Genomic DNA, 20120 nt, shown 5'->3' with positions numbered 1-20120 from the left:
GGATCTCAAAGTCCAGTGTGGGGAGACAAACAAGTAACCAGAGTTGAGATTCAGATTGACACCTAGCAGATTCTGGATACCCAGAGAGCAATTGAGTCTTCCCTAGGGACGGGTGGGTGGGAGGGCTTGGAGGTAGGGTAGGGCACAGGAGGGGGCTGTGGGAGCTGGATCTGGGCAAAGGTAGTGGGTGTGCAGCAGGCAGAGAAGGTAGGAAGGGCATACTAGGAAGAGCACAGAGCACATGCAAAAGTACAGGACAGGAAGCAGCTTGGAGCATTGCAGGAGCAGAGCAGTAGGTGGGGTATGGTCAAGAGGGGAGGAGGAAGGTGGGAAAGATCAGTAAGGACAACATTGCTTAAAGGGAAATGGAGAGACTGAAGTCTGGTCAGGTATCGGAAGGGACTTTCTCAGGGGCAGGAGCCAAGGAATCTTAACAACATCAGAGTTTATAGAGAGAGCTTGCTGAGTTCCAGGCACTGTTCTAAGAGTCTTGAATAATGATAATGATCCTTGCATTAACACTATGAGGTTGATACTTGTATTATCCCCATTTTACTGATGAGAAAACTGAGGCACAGAGAGGTTAAGTAACTTTCCCAAGATCACACATATCCTAGGTATTGGCAGTAAGTATCCTATTGCACGAATATACCACAATTTATTTATTCCTTGACTCCACGTGGACATTTGGGTTGTTTGCAGTTTTTTGCTATTGCATATGGTGCTGCTATGATGAACAGTTTTGTATGTTTCTTGGTACATATGGGCAAGAGTGGCTCCGTGGAATATTCCTGGGAGTGGAATTGCTGGGTTATAGGGTATACACATATTCAACTTTACTTAAACAGTGCCAGATGTTTTCTAAAATGGTTGAAAATAGTTTGTACTCCCACCAGCAGTGCAAAATTCCAGTAGCTCCACATCTTTAACAACACTTGATATTATCAGACTTCAATTTTTGCCAAAATAGGGATATGCTATGGCGTCTCAATGTTGTTTTAATTTTCATTTCCCTATTACTAAGAAGAATCTTTGCATGCATTCTGGTCATTTCTGGTTAAGTCAAGTCTTGCCAAAACAATTTTTTTGGTTTTAACTTTTCCTTACTGATCTGTAGGAGTTCTTTATGTATTCTAGATACTCTTCCTTTGTCAGTTATATGTTTTGCAAATATATTCTCCCAAAGTGTGGTTCATATTTTGCTTTCCTTATGGTGTCTGTTGATGGGTAGAAATTCTTAATTATTAAAAATTGTTTTATTGTGGTAAAATATACATCACAAAATATACCTTTTAAACCATGTTTAAGTGTACAGTTCAGTGGCATTAAGTACATTCACATTGTTGTGCAGTCATCACCACCATCCATCTCCAGAACTTTTTCATCTTCCCAAATTGAAATTCTGTACCCATTAAGCAATAACTCCCCATTCTCCCCTTCCCCCAGCCTTTGATAACCACTATTCTACTTTCTGTTTCTATGAATTTGACTATTCTTGGTACCTCATATAATTGAAATTGTACAATATTTGTCCTTTTGTGACTGACTTATTTCACTTAGCATAATGTCTCCAAGGTCCATGTTGTAGCATGCATCAGAATTTCATTCCTTTTTAAGGCTGCATAACATTCCATTGTATGCCTTTACCACATATTGTTTATCCATTCAACTGTTGATGGACATTTAGGTTATTTCCAACCTTTTAGCCATTGTAAATAATGCTATGAACATTAGTATACAAATATTCAAGTCCCTGCTTTCAGTTCTTTTGTGTCTATACCCAGAAGTGGAAGTTGAATTGAATTAGAATTAAAAAGAGGTAGAATTGCTGGAGAAATTCTTAATTTTAATGTATCCTAATATGTATAATCTTTTTAAGGAATTTCTTTCCTATCTCAAGGTCATGAAGATGTTCTTCTATGTAGTGTTGTGTTTCCTTTCACACTTAGGTCTATAATCTGCCTGGAATTGATTTTTGTGAGTGATATGGGGTATATCACTTTTTTATATGGATACCCAATTGTTTCAACACCATTTACTGAAAATTCTGTCCTTCTCCAGTTATATGCAACGCCAGCCCTGTCATAAATCAAGTCTCCATATATGTGGGATTGGTTTTGTTCTCCCTATGCTCATCTTGTTTAAAATTTCTTTCCTTATGCATATATTTTATATTAATTATAATAATTATTAATAATTCTTGATATCTAGCAAGAAAAGTCTCCCAATTTTGTTATTTTCAGGAGGATCTTTACTCTTTTTTTTTTATGTCTGAAACATTTATATTAACATATTTCCATACATATTTCCATACAAATACAAATATAAGATTTTTAGAAATTTCATGTAATGTCTGAAACATTTATATTAACATATTTCCATACATATTTCCATACAAATACAAATATAAGATTTTTAGAAATTTCATGTAATGTCTGAAACATTTATATTAACATATTTCCATACAAATAACCCAATGAAAGTTTAGTATTAGTTGTTTTGTTTGTTTTTTTATACTGCAGGTTCTTATTAGGCATCAGTTTTATACACATCAGTGTATACATGTCAATCCCAATCGCCCAATTCAGCAAACCACCATCCCCACCTCCCCGCAATTTTCCCCCCTTGGTGTCCATATGTCCATTCTCTACATCTGTGTCTCAACTTCTGCCCTGCAAACTGGCTCATCTGTACCATTTTTCTAGGTTCCACATACATGCATTAATATATGATATTTGTTTTTCTCTTTCTGACTTACTTCACTCTGTATGACAGTCTCTAGATCCATCCACGTCTCAACAAATGACTCAATTTCGTTCCTTTTTATGGCTGAGTAATATTCCATTGTATATATGTACCACAACTTCTTTATCCATTCGTCTGTTGATGGGCATTTAGGTTGCTTCCATGACCTGGCTATTGTAAATAGTGCTGCAATGAACATTCGGGTGCATGTGTCCTTTTGAATTACGGTTTTCTCTGGGTATATGCCCAGTAGTGGGATTGCTGGGTCATATGGTAATTCTATTTTTAGTTTTTTAAGGAACCTCCATATTGTTCTCCATAGTGGCTGTATCAATTTACATTCCCACCAACAGTGCAAGAGGGTTCCCTTTTCTCCACACCCTCTCCAGCATTTGTTGTTTGTAGATTTTCTGATGATGCCCATTCTAACAGGAGTGAGGTGATACCTCATTGTAGTTTTGATTTGCATTTCTCTAATAATTAGTGATGTTGAGCATCTTTTCATGTGCTTCGTGGCCGTCTGTATGTCTTCTTTGGAGAAATGTCTATTTAGGTCTTCTGCCCATTTTTGGATTGGGGTGTTTGTTTCTTTGATATTGAGCTGAATGAGCTGTTTATATATTTTGGAGATTAATCCTTTGTCAGTTGATTCATTTGCAAATATTTTCTCCCATTCTGAGGGTTGTCTTTTTGTCTTGTTTATGGTTTCCTTTGCTGTGCAAAAGCTTTGAAGTTTCATTAGGTCCCACTTGTTTATTTTTGTTTTTATTTCCATTACTCTAGGAGGTGGATCAAAAAAGATCTTGCTGTGATTTATGTCAAAGAGTGTTCTTCCTATGTTTTCCTCTAAGAGTTTTATAGTGTCCAGTCTTATATTTAGGTCTCTAATCCATTTTGAGTTTATTTTTGTGTATGGTGCTAGGGAGTATTCTAATTTCATTCTTTTACATGTAGCTGTCCAGTTTTCCCAGCACCACTTATTGAAGAGACTGTCTTTTCTCCATTGTATCTCTTTGCCTCCTTTGTCATAGATTAGTTGACCATAGGTGCGTGGGTTAATCTCTGGGCTTTCTATCTTGTTCCATTGATCTATGTTTCTGTTTTTGTGCCAGTACCATATTGTCTTGATTACTGTAGCTTTGTAGTATAGTCTGAAGTCAGGGAGTCTGATTCCTCCAGCTCCATTTTTTTGCCTCAAGACTGCTTTGGCTATTCGGGGTCTTTTGTGTCTCCATACAAATTTTAAGATGATTTGTTCTAGCTCCATAAAAAATGCCATTGGTAATTTGATAGGGATTGCATTGAATCTGTAGATTGCTTTGGGTAGTATACTCATTTTCACAATGTTGATTCTTCCAATCCAAGAACATGGTATATCTCTCCATCTGTTGGTATCATCTTTAATTTCTTTCATCAGTGTCTTATAGTTTTCTGCATACAGGTCTTTTGTCTCCCTAGGTAGGTTTATTCCTAGGTATTTTATTCTTTTTGTTGCAATGGTAAATGGGAGTGTTTCCATAATTTCTCTTTCAGATTTTTCATCATTAGTGTATAGGAATGCAAGAGATTTCTGTGCATTAATTTTGTAACCTGCAACTTTACCATATTCATTAATTAGCTCTAGCAGTTTTCTGGTGGCAGTTTTAGGATTCTCTATGTATAGTATCATGTCATCCGCAAACAGTGACAGTTTTACTTCTTCTTTTCCAATTTGTATTCCTTTTATTTCTTTTTCTTCTCTGATTGCCGTGGCTAGGACTTCCAGAACTATGTTGAATAATAGTGGTGAGAGTGGACATCCTTGTCTCGTTCCTGATCTTAGAGGAAATGCTTTCAGTTTTTCACCATTGAGAATGATGTTTGCTGTGGGTTTGTCATATATGGCCTTTATTATGTTGAGGTAGGTTCCCTCTATGCCCACTTTCTGGAGAGTTTTTATCAGAAATGGGTGTTGAATTTTGTCAAAAGCTTTTTCTGCATCTATTGAGATGATCATATGGTTTTTCTTCTTCAATTTGTTAATATGGTGTATCACATTGATTGATTTACATATATTGAAGAATCCTTGCATCCCTGGGATAAATCCCACTTGATCGTGGTATATGATCCTTTTAATGTGTTGTTGGATTCTGTTTGCTAGTATTTTGTTGAGGATTTTTGCATCTATATTCATCAGTGATATTGGTCTGTAATTTTCTTTTTTTGTAGTATCTTTGTCTGGTTTTGGTATCAGGGTGATGGTGGCCTCATAGAATGAGTTTGGGAGTGTTCCTTCTTCTGCAATTTTTTGGAAGAGTTTGAGAAGGATGGGTGTTAGCTCTTCTCTAAATGTTTGATAGAATTCACCTGTGAAGCCATCTGGTCCTGGACTTTTGTTTGTTGGAAGATTTTTAATCACAGTTTCAATTTCATTACTTGTGATTGGTCTGTTCATATTTTCTGTTTCTTCCTGATTCAGTCTTGGAAGGTTATACCTTTCTAAGAATTTGTCCATTTCTTCCAGGTTGTCCATTTTATTGGCATAAAGTTGCTTGTAGTAGTCTCTTAGGATGTTTTGTATTTCTGCGGTGTCTGTTGTAACTTCTCCTTTTTCGTTTCTGATTTTATTGATTTGAGTCCTCTCCCTCTTTTTCTTGATGAGTCTGGCTAATGGCTTATCAATTTTGTTTATCTTCTCAAAGAACCAACTTTTAGTTTTATTGATCTTTGCTATTGTTTTCTTTGTTTCTATTTCATTTATTTCTGCTCTGATCTTTATGATTTCTTTCCTTCTGCTAACTTTGGGTTTTGTTTGTTCTTCTTTCTCTAGTTTCTTTAGGTGTAAGGTTAGATTGTTTACTTGAGATTTTTCTTGTTTCTTTAGGTAGGCTTGTATAGCTATAAACTTCCCTCTTAGAACCGCTTTTGCTGCATCCCATAGGTTTTGGGTCGTCGTGTTTTCATTGTCATTTGTCTCTAGGTATTTTTTTATTTCCTCTTTGATTTCTTCAGTGATCTCTTGGTTATTTAGTAACGTATTGTTTAGCCTCCATGTGTTTGTGTTTTTTACGTTTTTTTCCCTGTAATTCATTTCTAATCTCATAGCGTTGTGGTCAGAAAAGATGCTTGATATGATTTCAATTTTCTTAAATTTACTGAGGCTTGATTTGTGACTCAAGATGTGATCTATCCTGGAGAATGTTCCATGCGCACTTGAGAAGAACGTGTAATCTGCTGTTTTTGGATGGAATGTCCTATATATATCAATTAAATCTATCTGGTCTATTGTGTCATTTAAAGCTTTTGTTTCCTTATTTATTTTCATTTTGGGTGATCTGTCCATTGGTGTAAGTGAGGTGTTAAAGTCCCCCACTATTATTGTGTTACTGTCGATTTCCTCTTTTATAGCTGTTAGCAGTTGCCTTATGTATTAATGTGCTCCTATGTTGGGTGCATATATATTTATAATTGTTATATCTTCTTCTTGGATTGATCCCTGGATCATTATGTAGTGTCCTTCCTTGTCTCTTGTAACATTCTTTATTTTAAAGTCTATTTTATCTGATATGAGTATAGCTACTCCAGCTTTCTTTTGATTTCCATTTGCATGGAATATCTTTTTCCATCCCCTCACTTTCAGTCTGTATGTGTCCCTAGGTCTGAAGTGGGTCTCTTGTAGACAGCATATATATGGGTCTTGTTTTTGTATCCATTCAGCCAGTCTATGTCTTTTGGTTGGGGCATTTAATCCATTCACATTTAAGGTAATTATCGATATGTATGTTCCTATGACCATTTTCTTAATTGTTTTGGGTTTGTTTTTGTAGGTCCTTTTCTTCTCTTGTGTTTCCCACTTAGAGAAGTTCCTTTAGCATTTGTTGTAGAGCTGGTTTGGTGGTGCTGAATTCTCTTAGCTTTTGCTTGTCTGTAAAGCTTTTGATTTCTCCATCGAATCTGAATGAGATCCTTGCTGGGTAGAGTAATCTTGGTTGTAGGTTCTTCCCTTTCATCACTTTAAGTATATCATGCCACTCCCTTCTGGCTTGCAGAGTTTCTGCTGAGAAATCAGCTGTTAACCTTATGGGAGTTCCCTTGTATGTTATTTGTCGTTTTTCCCTTGCTGCTTTCAGTAATTTTTCTTTGTCTTTAATTTTTGCCACTTTGAGTACTATGTGTCTCGGCGTGTTTCTCCTTGGGTTTATTCTGTATGGGACTCTCTGCGCTTCCTGGACTTGGGTGGCTATTTCCTTTCCCATGTTAGGGAAGTTTTCGACTATAATCTCTTCAAATATTTTCTCTGGTCCTTTCTCTCACTCTTCTCCTTCTGGGACCCCTATAATGCGAATGTTGTTGCGTTTAATGTTGTCCCAGAGGTCTCTTAGGCTGTCTTCATTTCTTTTCATTCTTTTTTCTTTAGTCTGTTCTGCAGCAGTGAATTCCACCATTCTGTCTTCCAGGTCACTTATCCGTTCTTCTGCCTCAGTTATTCTGCTATTGATTCCTTCTAGTGTAGTTTTCATTTCAGTTATTGTATTGGTCATCTCTGTTTGTTTGTTCTTTAATTCTTCTAGGTCTTTGTTAATCATTTCTTGCATCTTCTCAATCTTTGCCTCCATTCTTATTCCGAGGTCCTGGATCATCTTCACTATCATTATTCTGAATTCTTTTTCTGGAAGGTTGCCTATCTCCACTTCATTTAGTTGTTTTTCTGGGGTTTTTTCTTGTTCCTTCATCTGGTACATAGCCCTCTGCCTTTTCATCTTCTCTGTCTTTCTGTAACTGTGGTTTTTGGACCACAGGCTGCAGGATTGTAGTTTTTCTTGCTTCTGTTGTCTGCCCTCTGGTGGTTGAGGCTATCTAAGAGCAGGATCTTTACTCTTAACTATTTTTTTCTCCTTCACATAAATATTACAATCAGCTTGTCAATTTCCACACTTGAAAAAACCTGTGCAGAACTAACATTTTTACAATATTGAGTCTTCCAATCCATGAACATAGTATATTCCTCCATTTACTTTGATCATCTTTATTGTTTTTCAATAAAGTTTTATACGTTCTCCATAAAAGTCTTGCATATCTTTTCAGATTTATTCCTAAATACTATATCTATATATAACTTTTTGTTATGGAAAATTTCAAATATATGTAAAAGTAGATTGAATTTTAAGCAGGGGTTGGCAAGTTATCACCCACGCTTTGGTCACCTCAGCTGGCTTAGTAAATACAGTTTTATTGGAGCACAGGCACAACTATTTGTTAACATATTGTCCATGGCTGATTTCCTACCACAGTGGCAGAGTTGAGTGATTGCAATGGAGACCGTATAGCCAGCAAGCCTAAAATATTTTCTCTCTGGCTCTTTACAGAAAAAAATGACCGGCCGCTGGAATGAAATCTCTTGTACTCATCACCCAACTCTAGCAACCACGCATTATTTTCTCTAAAGGTTGACCATAATTCCTTAATATCAAATATTTGTTGAATATCCAAATTTCCAATAGTTTCATAAAGATGATAATTTATTTTTACAATTTTTTTTTAAAAATGGGAATTATTTATTTATTTATTTATGGCTGTGTTGGGTCTTCGTTTACTGTGCGAGGGCTTTCTCTAGTTGCGGCAAGTGGGGGCCACTCTTCATCGCAGTGCGCGGGCCTCTCACTATCGCGGCCTCTCCCGTTGCGGAGCACAGGCTCCAGACGCGCAGGCTCAGCAACTGTGGCTCACGGGCCTAGTCGCTCCGCAGCATGTGGGATCTTCCCAGACCAGGGCTCGAACCCGTGTCCCCTGCATTGGCAGGCAGATTCTCAACCACTGCGCCACCAGGGAAGCCCCGATAATTTATTTTTATACTTTGTCTTTTTAAAGTCAGGAGCTAAGTAAAATCTACATATTGCAGTTGGTTGATATGCCTTGTAAGCCTCTTTTAATGTATAGGTCTGTTTCCAATCTTGTTTTTCTTGCAGTCATTTTTCTTTTAAATTATTATTTATTTATGTATTTATTTATTTATTTATGGCTGTGTTGGGTCGTTTCTGTGCGAGGGCTTCCTCTAGCTGCGGCAAGTGGGGCCCACTCTTCATCGCGGTGCGCGGGCCTCACTATCGTGGTCTTTCGTTGCGGAGCACAGGCTCCAGACGCGCAGGCTCAGTAGTTGTGGCTCACAGGCCTAGTTGCTCCGCGGCATGTGGGATCTTCCCAGACCAGGGCTCGAACCCGTGTCCCCTGCATTAGCAGGCAGATTCTCAACCACTGCGCCACCAGGGAAGCCCCTTGCAGTCATTTTTGAAGAAACTAGGTTGTTTGTCCCATAGCTTATTGCATTGCTGTGGTATAGTGAAACCTGTTCCTCTGTCTTCTGTATTTTCTGTGAACTTGTGGTTAAACCTGGAGCTCTAATTAGATTTGGATTCAAAGTTTTGGGGCCGACTACTTTTTAGGTGGTGGTGTGGTCTTTCCATCAGAAAGCACATAATGTCTGATTTTATTTCTTTATGTTTTTATGTATTATAAAATGGTAACTTTTAAAAATTGTGGTTTCTAACTATTGATGGCGTATAACATGCAATTGATTTTGCAGAAATCTTTTATTAATTTATATAATTTACCTATTAGGATTTTTTTTGTTTTCTATGTAGATAGTCATATAACCTGCAAATAATGAGAGTTTTGTTATTTCCTTTCTAATTCTTACATCTCCCCCACCCCCTTTCCTTACTGTGCTAGCTAAGACCTTTAGTATAATATTGAATAGAAGTAGTAATAGGGTAACAACAGGGAACTTTGTCTTGTTCTGGATTTCAAAGGGAATGTGGCCATCATTTCAGCATGAGTGTGATGTTTGCTGTGTTTTTATATAGATACTTTATCAAGTTAAGGAAGCTCCCTTCTATTCCTGATTTGCTTGTTATTCTGAATGGAAAGTACATTTTAAGAAGTGTATTTTCTGCATTTTTTGATATAATATGACTTTTATTCTCTTACTAATGTTAATTTAATGAGTTGGGTTTTTTAAATGTTAAGTCAATCTTGCATTTCTGGAATAAACCCAAAATTGATCATGTTATATCTTTTTTATGTTTTCTGAATTCATGTTGATAATATTTGGTTTGGAAATTTTGTATTTCTATTGATGAGTTAACTGGCCTGAAATGATTTATTCTTATAGTGTCCTTGTGAGGTTTTAGTATTCGGTTTTGCAGCCTCATAGAATGAATTGTAGAGTGTTTTCCCTTTTTCCATTTGCTGCAGTAATTTGTATAAAGTTGGAATTATTTGTTCTTTGAACATTTCGGTAGCATCACTGGTTTAAAAAAAGAAGTCTGGACTGGTGTTTTCTTTAGGGAAGATGATTCCTTCTCTACTGATTCAATTAATTCTATGCTTATAGGTTTATTCAGTTTAAAAAAATTTTTTCCTTGAGTCAATTTTGGTAAGTTACATTTTTCTAGAAATGTATCCATTTAATCTGAGTTTTCAGATCTACTTGCATGTTGGCATAAAGTATTGCACAATAGCCTCTTATCTTTTTAATATCTGTGCACTCATGATTACTCATTCTAAATATTGTCTTGTTGTCCCTTCCCTCTTTTCCTTAATCTTGGCAGAGAATTGTTTGTTTCTATAGTCTTTTCAAAGACCTGATTTTTGGTTTTGTTGATCCTCTCCATTATATGTTTGTTTTCAGTATCATCTTTCTTTCCATTTGTTCTCTTATTTTTACAATATTTTAAGAATGATGCTTAGTTCATTAATTTTCTATCTTTTTCCTTTCTAATAGTCATTTAAAGTTATAAAGGAACCTCTAATGATGATGTTAGCTCCATCCACACACTCTAATATATGTCTTTCTTATTATCATTCAATTCTCAGTATTTCATAACTTTTATTACAATTTTTTCTTTGGCCTATGTGTTATTTATTTATTTTATATTTATTTAATTCATTTTTTGGCTGCATCGGGTCTTAGTTTTGGCACATGGGATCTTCGTTGAGGCATGCAGGATCTTTCCTTGCGGCACATGGGCTTCTCCCTAGTTGAGGTGCGCAAGCTCAGTAGTTGTGGCACATGGGCTTAGTTGCCCCTCGGCTGTGGGATCTTCCCCGACCAAGGATCAAACCCACGTCCCCTGCATTGGAAGGTGGATTCTTTACCACTGGATCACCAGGGAAGTCCCTGGCTTATGTGTTATTTAGAAGTGTATTTCTTAATTTCCATTCATATGAGTTTCTTTCTTTACTTTCTTTCTCTCTCTCTTTCTCTATGTTTTTCTTTTTGTTATTGCTTTTTAACTTAATCATATTGTGGTCTGAGAAAGTGATCTTTATCTGAGTCGTCTGATGTGGTAGCCACTAGCCACTTGTGTCTACTGAGTACTTGAAAGTTGGCCAGGGGACTTCCCTGGTGGTCCAGTAGTTAAGACGCCGTGCTTCTAATGCAGGGGGCGTGGGTTCAATCCCTGGGAACTAAGATCCCACATGCTGCGTGGCGTGGCCAAAAAAAAAGAAAGCTGGCCAGTCCAAATTGAGATGTACTGTAAGTGTAAAATACATACTGGATTTCAGTGACTTAGTCACTGAAAAAAAGAAATTAAAATTTCATTAATAATGTTTTTTATTGATTACATGTTAAAATGATAATATTTGGATATTTTGAGGTAAGTAAAATATAAAATGAATTTCACTTGTTTCTTTTTACCTTTTCTTAATGTGGCTACTAGAAAACTTAAAAATACACCTATGGTTTACATTTGTAATTAATTGGTCAGCATTGGTCTAAAAAATACTAGTCTTTTGAAATTTGTTGAGATTTGCTTTATGGCTCAGGTTGTGCTTAATTTTCATGTATGTTACATGTATACTTGAAAAGAATGTGTATATTAAGTGTTCTATATATGTACACAGATTAAGCTTCTTCATGGTTTTCATTCAATCTTTTTTATCCTTACTGATTATTTTGTCAGCTAGATTTAGCAATAGTTAGAGAAATACATTAAAATTTCATTCTATAGTGGTGGTTTTGCTTTTTCCTCATAGCTTTGTCAATTTTTACTTTATGTTTTTTGAGATTATGTTATTAGACGCTTATACATTTAGAGTTGTTAGCTTTCTGGTGAAACTGCTAATCATTATGTAATGAGGTCTTTGCCTCTATTTTTTGCCTTAAAGTCTGTTTTGTCTGAGACTAGTGTAGCTACAAAACTTTATTTGGGTTAGTATTTGTCCAATCACATATTACTCCATTTTTTTCTCTTAACCTTTTTGCATTGTTGTGTTTCAGAAATAGGTTTTATAAGTGTCTTATAATTGGATTTTCTTTTTTTAAAGTTCTGATAATTTTTGCATTAATCTGAAATATTAGTCCATTTACATTTGTTGTAGTTACTGATTTATTTGACTCTATTCCTACTGTCTTATTTTGTACCTATCAAAGTATAAAGGAAGTTACTGTCTTTATCTTCCTCTGAAGTAATATGATGATCTGGGAATGCTTTAGTTCCAAGCATGCACCTTCCCAATTTATGTGCTGTTGTTATCTAGCAAGTTGGTCCTAAGTTATTTTTTTAATCCCACAAATTACACAAATATTATAGTTTCATATTATCAGTGTTCGTTTAGATTTAACAACATAGTTATCATTTTCTTTGCTCAGAATTCCTCTCTACATCTCAGCTTTTATATCTGGGATCATTTTTCCTTCCTTCTGCCTCAAGTTCATCCTTTAACATTTTGTTTATTGAGAAAAATAAAATTATCAAGAAAAACAATAACTCTCTTGGTTTTCTCTGTGATATCTTTATTTTTTATTTTAAACCATTTTTAAAATTGAAGTATAATTTACAATATTTCAGGTGTACAGCAAAGTGATTCAGTTCACTGAATCTGTTCTTTTTCAGATTATTTTCCATTATAGGTTATTACAAGATATTGAATATAGTTCCCTGAGTTACCCAGTAGGTCCTTATTGTTTATCTATTTTATATATAGTAGTGGGTATATGTAAATCCCAAACTCCTAATTTATCCTTCCCCGCCCCCGCTATCCGCTTTGGTAACCATAACTTTATTTTCTATGTCTGTGAGTCTATTTCTGTTTTTTAAATGTTATAATATCTTTATTTTATCTTCATTCTCAAAAAATATTTTGTGTGGGTGCACAATTGATATTTTCTTTAAGCATATTGAAAATATTATTCTACTATGTTTTGCTTCCATATTACTATTGACAAGTTAGCTGTTAGTCTAACTACCATTCCTTTGTAGGTAGAGTGTCTTTTTGTGAGAGGCAGGCATTATAGCATTAGTGGTTAAAGGTGTGGCCTCTGGAATCAGACTGCCAGGATTTAAATCTTAGATCTTTGGTTTACTAGGTGTATGACACTGGGCAAGCTGATTAACCTCTCTGTGCTTCAGTTTCCTCTTCTGTAAAATGGGGGCAATAATGGTACCAGTACCTAACTCACAGGGTTGTGATGAGGATTAAGTGAACTAACAAGGAAAGCATTCAGAACAGTGGTAGCACATTTTCAGTGCTATTAAAGTGTAGAATTTTTTTCCCCCTCTCTCAATGCTTTTAGGATCTCCTTTTTTTAAAAAAAATAAATTTATTTATTTTATTTATTATTTTTGGCTGTGTTGGGTCTTCGTTGCTGCGTGAGGGCTTCCTCTAGTTGTGGTGAGCGGGGGCTATTCTTCGCTGCAGTGTGTGGGCTTCTCATTGCAGTGGCTTCTCTTGTTGCGGAGCATGGGCTCTAGGTGTGCGGGCTTCAGTAGCTGTGGCTTACGGCCTTCAGTAGTTGTGGCTCGTGGGCTATAGAGCGCAGGCTCAGTAGTTGTGGCACATGGGCTTAGTTGCTCTGCGGCATGTGGGATCTTCCCGGACCAGGGCTCGAACCAGTATCCCCTGAATTGGCAGGCGGATTCTTAACCACTGCGCCACCAGGGAAGCCCAGGATCTCCTTATCATTGGTGTGGAACAGTTTCACTATGATGTGTCTAGGTGTGGATTTACTTTTACTTAAACTTTTTGAAATTCACTGAGCTTTTTGAATCTGTAAATTGTCGTCCTGTATCAAGTCCAGAAAATTCTTAGCTGTCTATCTTTAAATACTCCCTCTGCTCAATTCTCTCCTCTCTCCTTATGGAACTTTAGTTCCAGAGTGATATTAGTCCTTTCGCTCTAGCCTTTGTGTCTCTTTGATTGTGTTTCACGATCTCTGTGCTGTGAATATTTTGGATAATTTCTTTAAGTCTATCTTCTAGTTCACTAGCTTATTTCAGCTGTGTCTAATATGCTATTAAACCTATATACTGACTTTTAAATTTTAATAGTTATTATTATTGTATTTTTATTTCCAGAAGTCGTGTTTTGTCCCCAACCAAATCTGCCCTTCAGATTTTATATATATATGTATATAATATTTTTAATACATATTTTTGCCCTTCACTCATATGTTCGACATTGCCTTTTATTTCTTTAAACATATCATACATACATATGTTGTATTCTTGTCTGCTAAGTCCAGTATCTAAAGTCTTTGCTGGTCTGATTCTGCTGCCTATTGTTTTGGAGCCTCAAAACTCTGGTATGTGGACCCCTGAGAACAGGGGCCAGTCAAAAGGTTTTAAACTGTGAAGGACCATTCTTAATCTCTTTCCTGTTTTCCTTCCCAGATGTCCCCTGTTTTCTCTCTGCCACCCCCTCCTCCCCATCTCAATTTACTTTTTTGAAAGGCTGATTCATTCCCATGGTTAAAAAAAAAAAAAAAAAAAGTGAAAATTCTCCTTCCCAACTCCCAGTCCCTTTCCTATTGGAAGCCTCTGTTATCAGGTTCTTGTGGATACTTCCAGAGATATTTCATGCTGATTCAAGCAAATAGAATGAAAAAATCTTTCTCTTTTTAAAGCAAATGGTAGCACACTACACACATTGTTCTGAACTTGTCTTTTAGTTTAAAAAGTATGTTTGTGCTTATAAAAGAGACACATGCTCATTCTGAGTAACATAAATACCCAAGTGTCTACAAGTAGAAAGTGAAAATCCCCCTGGAATTTCATTCCCCAGAGATAACTTCTATTATGCATCTATAAATATATATTTACATAAATAGGCTTATGCAACACATACTGCTCCATAACCTATTTTTTTCTTTTTCTCCAAACAGTACAGCTTGCCATCTTTCCATGAATCTTACCATATCTGTCAGAGCTCTCCACATAGCCCAGCAGTTAAATGCCTGGGCTTCGGAGTCAGACAGAACTAGGTTCTAATCCTAGCTCTGTCACTTAGTAGCTATGGGACTTTTCAGAGCCTCTCTGAGCCTCAGTTTCCTCATCTGTAAAATGGGGATGGAAATAGTACATAGTTCATAGTGTTGTTCTGAGACCTTAATAAGATCATGTATGACATGCTTCCTCCAGGGTCAGCTGCTTTATAAGCCCTTGATGAACGGTAGTTTTTTATTACTACTCACTCTTTTTAATGGCCACTTAGAATCCATAGTATGATATGTCACTGTTTATTAACCATTACCCTTTTGATGGACACTGGATTGTACCCAACTTTTTTGTTGTTGTTGTAAATGCCAACCCAGTGAACACTGAATGTACATCTTTCACCTTTGTGTGTATTTTCTTGTGAATTCCCTGCAGTGGGGTCACTGGGTCCTCTGAATTCTAATGTCTGTATCCTCTTTCTCTCCAAGGAGGCAATGAAAACGGCCCATGGGGTGAAGCATGTGTGTTACGTAGGTTTTTCCTTTTTATTACTGCTGTTTTTCCTCTCTCTCCTGAGGTGTGGTGGGGTGGGAGGGGTCCTCCCCAGAGACAATCCCAGCCCCCTGCCCTAGCCTGCCCTCCTCCGGAGCTTCCTAGTACTCCCCACTTCCTATGATGTGAATCTCAGACCTCTATTTTCCCCCAAACCTTGGAACCTGACCATTCATGATCATTCATTCAAAGATTAGTTTTTAGACCCATCTACTTTCAAAACAATCCCCTGTGGTTTGTAATAAATTAAAAGAATCAAAACATACTCAAATGGGTTAAAGTCTAAAGAAAGCAAGAAAAGGGGAAGGAGAAGGGGAAATCTTGTTACAACACCCCCCCGCACCCAGTCCTGGGAAGGTACAATGTCTAGGCTTAAAGTTAATACTAAGCTTCCTGGCAGCCAATGCAAAAAGGGGAGCAAGAGAGATTCTATATCTCATTAGAAGACCCAGAACCACTCTGCATCCTGAAATGGTCATGAAGGGCTTCCTCTCAGGGACAATAGAGGGGTGATCAGCAGGCTTTCAGAGGGGGTGGTGGACGTGTTCACTGCGTGGCTGTTTCAGGGGCAAAAGGCAAGTCAGTGACCCTGGAAAAAGGGGCATGACAGAGCTTTGAGAAAGAGAAGGTGGGCTCAGAACAGGATATGGCTCCCTGGTAAGATGCATCTCTGGTCAGAAGGGTGAGAAGGGTCTCAGTACAGGGTCCAGGTAACTTTGAACGTGACTGGGAGTGAGAGGGGAAGCCGAGAGGATGGGAATGAAGACAGGTTCCTCTCCTGGGATGGAGGCCAGGCAGTCAGCAAACATTTATAGAGCCCTCCTCTGTGCCAGCCTTTTCTGGGCATTGGGAATACAGTGGGGGCTAAGACGTACATGCTCCCTGTCCTCATGGAGCTTACAGTTCAGCAGGGAAGAGCGAGGACAGGAAACAATTGCAGGTGAGGCTAGTGCTCTGAAGGGCTCTTCTCCCCTGGCAGGTTGGTTCTGGGGCAGTGATCCACCTCCTGGGGGCCATCAGCTACGGCCAGGCAGGGGGGCTGCTGCCTCCAAAGCTGGAGGTTCTGGAGGACATGATGGAGGTCAACTCAGCCTCACCTGCCCAGAGGCCCAGAAGGAAGGAAAGGCGCATGGCCCAGGGCCCCGCAGGGTGCCAGGTACAGAAGATGTTCTTTACGCTGACATGTCTCTTTATCCTGTTGGGAGAGGCGCATGCACACCTGATTCACAGAGATGGTGCTGCAGCCCAGAGAGACGCCGTGACTTGCACATGGTCACACAGAACGTAATAGCCAGAGGCAGGGTTAGACCTCTGCTGGCTGGCCGCCCCCGGGCGGTGGTCTGTTCGTTCCTTCTCCTGCACTGCTGAGTTCAGGAGCTTGACCGGAGCAGAGGAGGAAGGGAGGGGCTGGGCCTCCATGCATTTGGGGAGAGAGCAGTTGTTGACCTTTGTTCCTGGCCGCCCCTCATGTCCTGCCATCCCAAGATCCTCTAGCCACCTCCCTCGGGGGGACAGCATGGGGCTCTGGTGGCCTCTCTGACCCCGTTCACCATCCGAGGAGTCATTCCTTTCCGCCCAGGGGCTCCACATCCTCATTCTGTTGCAGGAGGGGGTTCCCGTTCAGGAGGCTGGTGCTGAGTGTCCCGGGGTGAGTGCTTCTGCCCTGGCCACACGGCATCCCTCCCTGGAGCACGGGTAGGGGGAATATGGGGCTGGGGAGGCGACTGGGGAAGCAGGGTCCCCCTGGGGCTGGGAGGCTGCACCCAGGGACAAGGCCTCGGTTCCTCACCCCTCCCCTACAGTGTGGCCCAGTGGAGGCTGAAGAGGAGGAGCCTGGTGAGCAAGCGCGGGGAGAGGACTCAGGTGAGGGGCCGTGGAGGGTGCCCCTCGGCAGCCGTCTGTCTTCTAGGGACTGCTGAGCGTGCAGGGGGCTCCCAGCCAGCTCCGGGCCCCAGCCCCTGCTAAGGCTCCTCTCCTCTCCCACCCCCAATCAGCCTGTAGTCCTTCCCCAAAGGGGTGGGGCCCGCTGGCTGCCTGGACTCGGCTCCCAGACAGACATCCTAGATGCCCTGGGTCCCTGAGGGTGGGACCCCTCCCCTGCCTGCCTAAGCCCCTCGGCATTGAGGCACCCCCTCCCCTTGCCCCTGAGCATCCACCGGGCGCCAGTGACTCTGTTTCCCCACAGCTCAGCTTCAGCCCCAACAGGAGAAGCTCCCCCTGGATATCGGGGTACGAGGCACTGTGGTCCGTGCCATGCAGGAGGCGCTGTGGAGTCGGTAAGGCCTTGTTCCGCGTTCCCTGTCATCCAGGACATCCTGAAGGGCTGCCCTCACACACACCACCTCCCAGGGCTGTGCCGTGTTCTAAGGGCTTCTGTGTGTATGACTACCCCATTTTGTCCTGTGAGGTCATTTGCCCACACATTTGAACCTGGGTCTCTCTGGCTTCAGGGTTGTGCTTTCTCATTAAGCCGCTGCAGCTCTCAGTGTCTGCTCAGGTCCTCGTGGACGTCACCCACAGCAAATGCTTTCAGACACAGTGAGACTCTGTGTTGGGACTATCTCAGAGATCTGAGCACAGAGCTGTCATTTTACTAATGGTGAGACCAAGGCCCAGAGAGGACAGGGTTTTGCAAAGGTCACACAGCAAGTCAGTAGCAGATTCAGGGTTACATCCAGGGCCAGGGCTCCATCCCCTCCCCTGACCAATGCCTTACCCTCCCCCCACCAGGCTTCCTCCCCTCCCTCCATACCCCGGTTCACTGGCCAGGGATAGAGCAGGGGCTGAGCAATCCGATCTTACTTTTCTACTCATCGTGTGGCCTCAGGCAAGCCCCTTATCTTCTGTGAGCCTCAGTCACCCCATCTGTAAATGGAGAATGATAATACCTCTTCTTCACAGAGTTGGGGGGAGAATAAATGGGTTCATGTAGGAAAATGTGCAGAATAGAAACCAGAGCTGGCCCAGACCCTGCTCTCCACCCATGTCTCCCTCTCGGGCTCGGCGCCCTGGCCCTGCCCTTGTGCCCCACAGCCTTCAGGAGCGCCCAGACCTGGTGCTGAGTGAGGAGGCCGTGGAGGGCATCGCTGCTGGCATCGAGGCAGCCCTCTTCGACCTGACAAAAGCCACCAACGGCCGCTACAAGAACAAGTACCGCAGCCTGCTGTTCAACCTGCGGGACCCCAGGAACCCGGTGAGTGGGGCTCTGGGCTGGGCTGGGTCCCCCTCAGAGGTGGGAAGCCCCGGCAGGATGTTGGGTGGGGCTCTCCAAGCGGTGTGGTGCAGCCCCTGCCCTTGCAGGACCTGTTTCTCAAAGTGGTTCACGGAGACGTCAGCCCCCACGGCCTGGTGCGGATGAGCTCAGTCCAGCTGGCCCCCCAAGAGCTGGCCCGCTGGCGGGACCAGGAGGAGAAGAGGGTGAGCTGTTGGGTCAAGTCAGGACATGGAGAAGGGGTTTGTGGAGGGGGAGGCCCGAGGATGGAGCGGGAGAGACAGAGACAAAGAGTGAGGAGGAAGGTGATGAGACAGGGGAGCACAGGACAGACAGAAACAGAAATGAGGGAACAGGAAGATCAGGCAGACAGGGAGAGAGTCAGAGAGACTCTCCCCACCAAAAAAAAGGGAAAAGGGGCAGAAATGAAGGGGATTGGAGATGGAGAGCTCAGTAGAGAGGTGACGCCCCCGGGGGTGTCGTCTTCCACTTGCTTTTCTATGGAGCTGGGCTAGTGGGTGGGGGGACTGGGGATGTTGGCCCAGAGTCTGGAATCCAGGACTGTCATCCGCCATCCATGGGGCACAGACCCAGTGTGATGCCCCTGCTCCAGTCCCAGTCCCAGAAGTTCCAGAAAAGGCTGGAAGTCTTCCTAGTGCCCCAGGTGGAGTGAGGAACCCCACAGCCTCCAGCAGTTCACAGATACACCCCCATACACCCTGCGTCCGTGGGTCTCTCCTTCCCAGGGAACTGCACAGGGGCAGGGAAGGTGTGGGCACTGAGCCAGCTTCAGGAGATGCTTGCATAATATTTGTTGGTGCCCCGGTGAGGAAGGGAGGGACTGATCGAGGGAGCAGGGCCCGTGGGATGGGCTGGGGCACTAAGGCCCTTGTTCTGACAGACACTGGGCTGGTTAGAATTAATAACTGGAATCCATTAGGAGCATCTGTCCACTCTGAGCTTCTGTCCGGGCACTGTGGGCAACCAGGACCAGCTATGTAAATTGTGGAGCCAGTGCAGAATGAAAATGCGGGTGCTTTGTTCAACGATTAAGAATTTCAGGGACTTCCCTGGCGGTCCAGTGGTTAAGACTCTGTGCTTCCACTGCAGGGGGCACTTGTTCGATTCCTGGTCGGGGAACTAAGATCTCGCATGCCGGCAGCGCGGCCAAGAAAAAAAAAAAAAAAGGATTTCAAGATGACGGCAGTATTTAGCATGGGGCCCTTCTAGGCGCAGGGCCCTGGGCTACTGCATGGAGCCCATGCCCACGAAGCCAACCCTGCTGGGAGGACACGGCTTCTGTCCTCCAGGGGTTGTTAGAAAGGAAGAGACAGGCTTTCAGGAATCGTTTCAGATAGGATGACACTGATCAACAATAAGAATCACAAGTAGCATTTACTATGAGCCAGGCTCCAGGC

General features: G+C 41.2%; 1 protein-coding gene across 6 annotated transcripts in view; it reads left to right on the top strand.

Annotated features, from left to right (window-relative positions):
* SPOCD1 (SPOC domain containing 1) overlaps positions 1–20120 on the top strand; it is a 45460-nt gene that overhangs the window by 18642 nt on the left and 6698 nt on the right. For 4 of the 6 annotated variants that reach the window (XM_007170586.2, XM_057554038.1, XM_057554027.1 and 1 more), the window contains 7 exons: positions 15428–15469; positions 16471–16647; positions 17098–17139; positions 17294–17354; positions 17677–17767; positions 18525–18684; positions 18792–18908. In XM_007170586.2, coding sequence (XP_007170648.2) covers positions 15428–15469; positions 16471–16647; positions 17098–17139; positions 17294–17354; positions 17677–17767; positions 18525–18684; positions 18792–18908 — 690 coding nt within the window. The remainder of the gene's footprint in view (positions 1–15427; positions 15470–16470; positions 16648–17097; positions 17140–17293; positions 17355–17676; positions 17768–18524; positions 18685–18791; positions 18909–20120) is intronic. The other 2 variants (XM_057554036.1, XM_028163583.2) reach the window with 2 other exon arrangements.

The sequence above is a fragment of the Balaenoptera acutorostrata genome, chromosome 1 (genome assembly GCF_949987535.1).
Source record: "Balaenoptera acutorostrata chromosome 1, mBalAcu1.1, whole genome shotgun sequence".
In the NCBI taxonomy this organism is placed as follows: Eukaryota; Metazoa; Chordata; class Mammalia; order Artiodactyla; family Balaenopteridae; genus Balaenoptera; species Balaenoptera acutorostrata.
The sequence above is the reverse complement of the archived record's forward strand: the minus strand, read 5'-3'. Positions and strand labels throughout refer to the sequence as shown.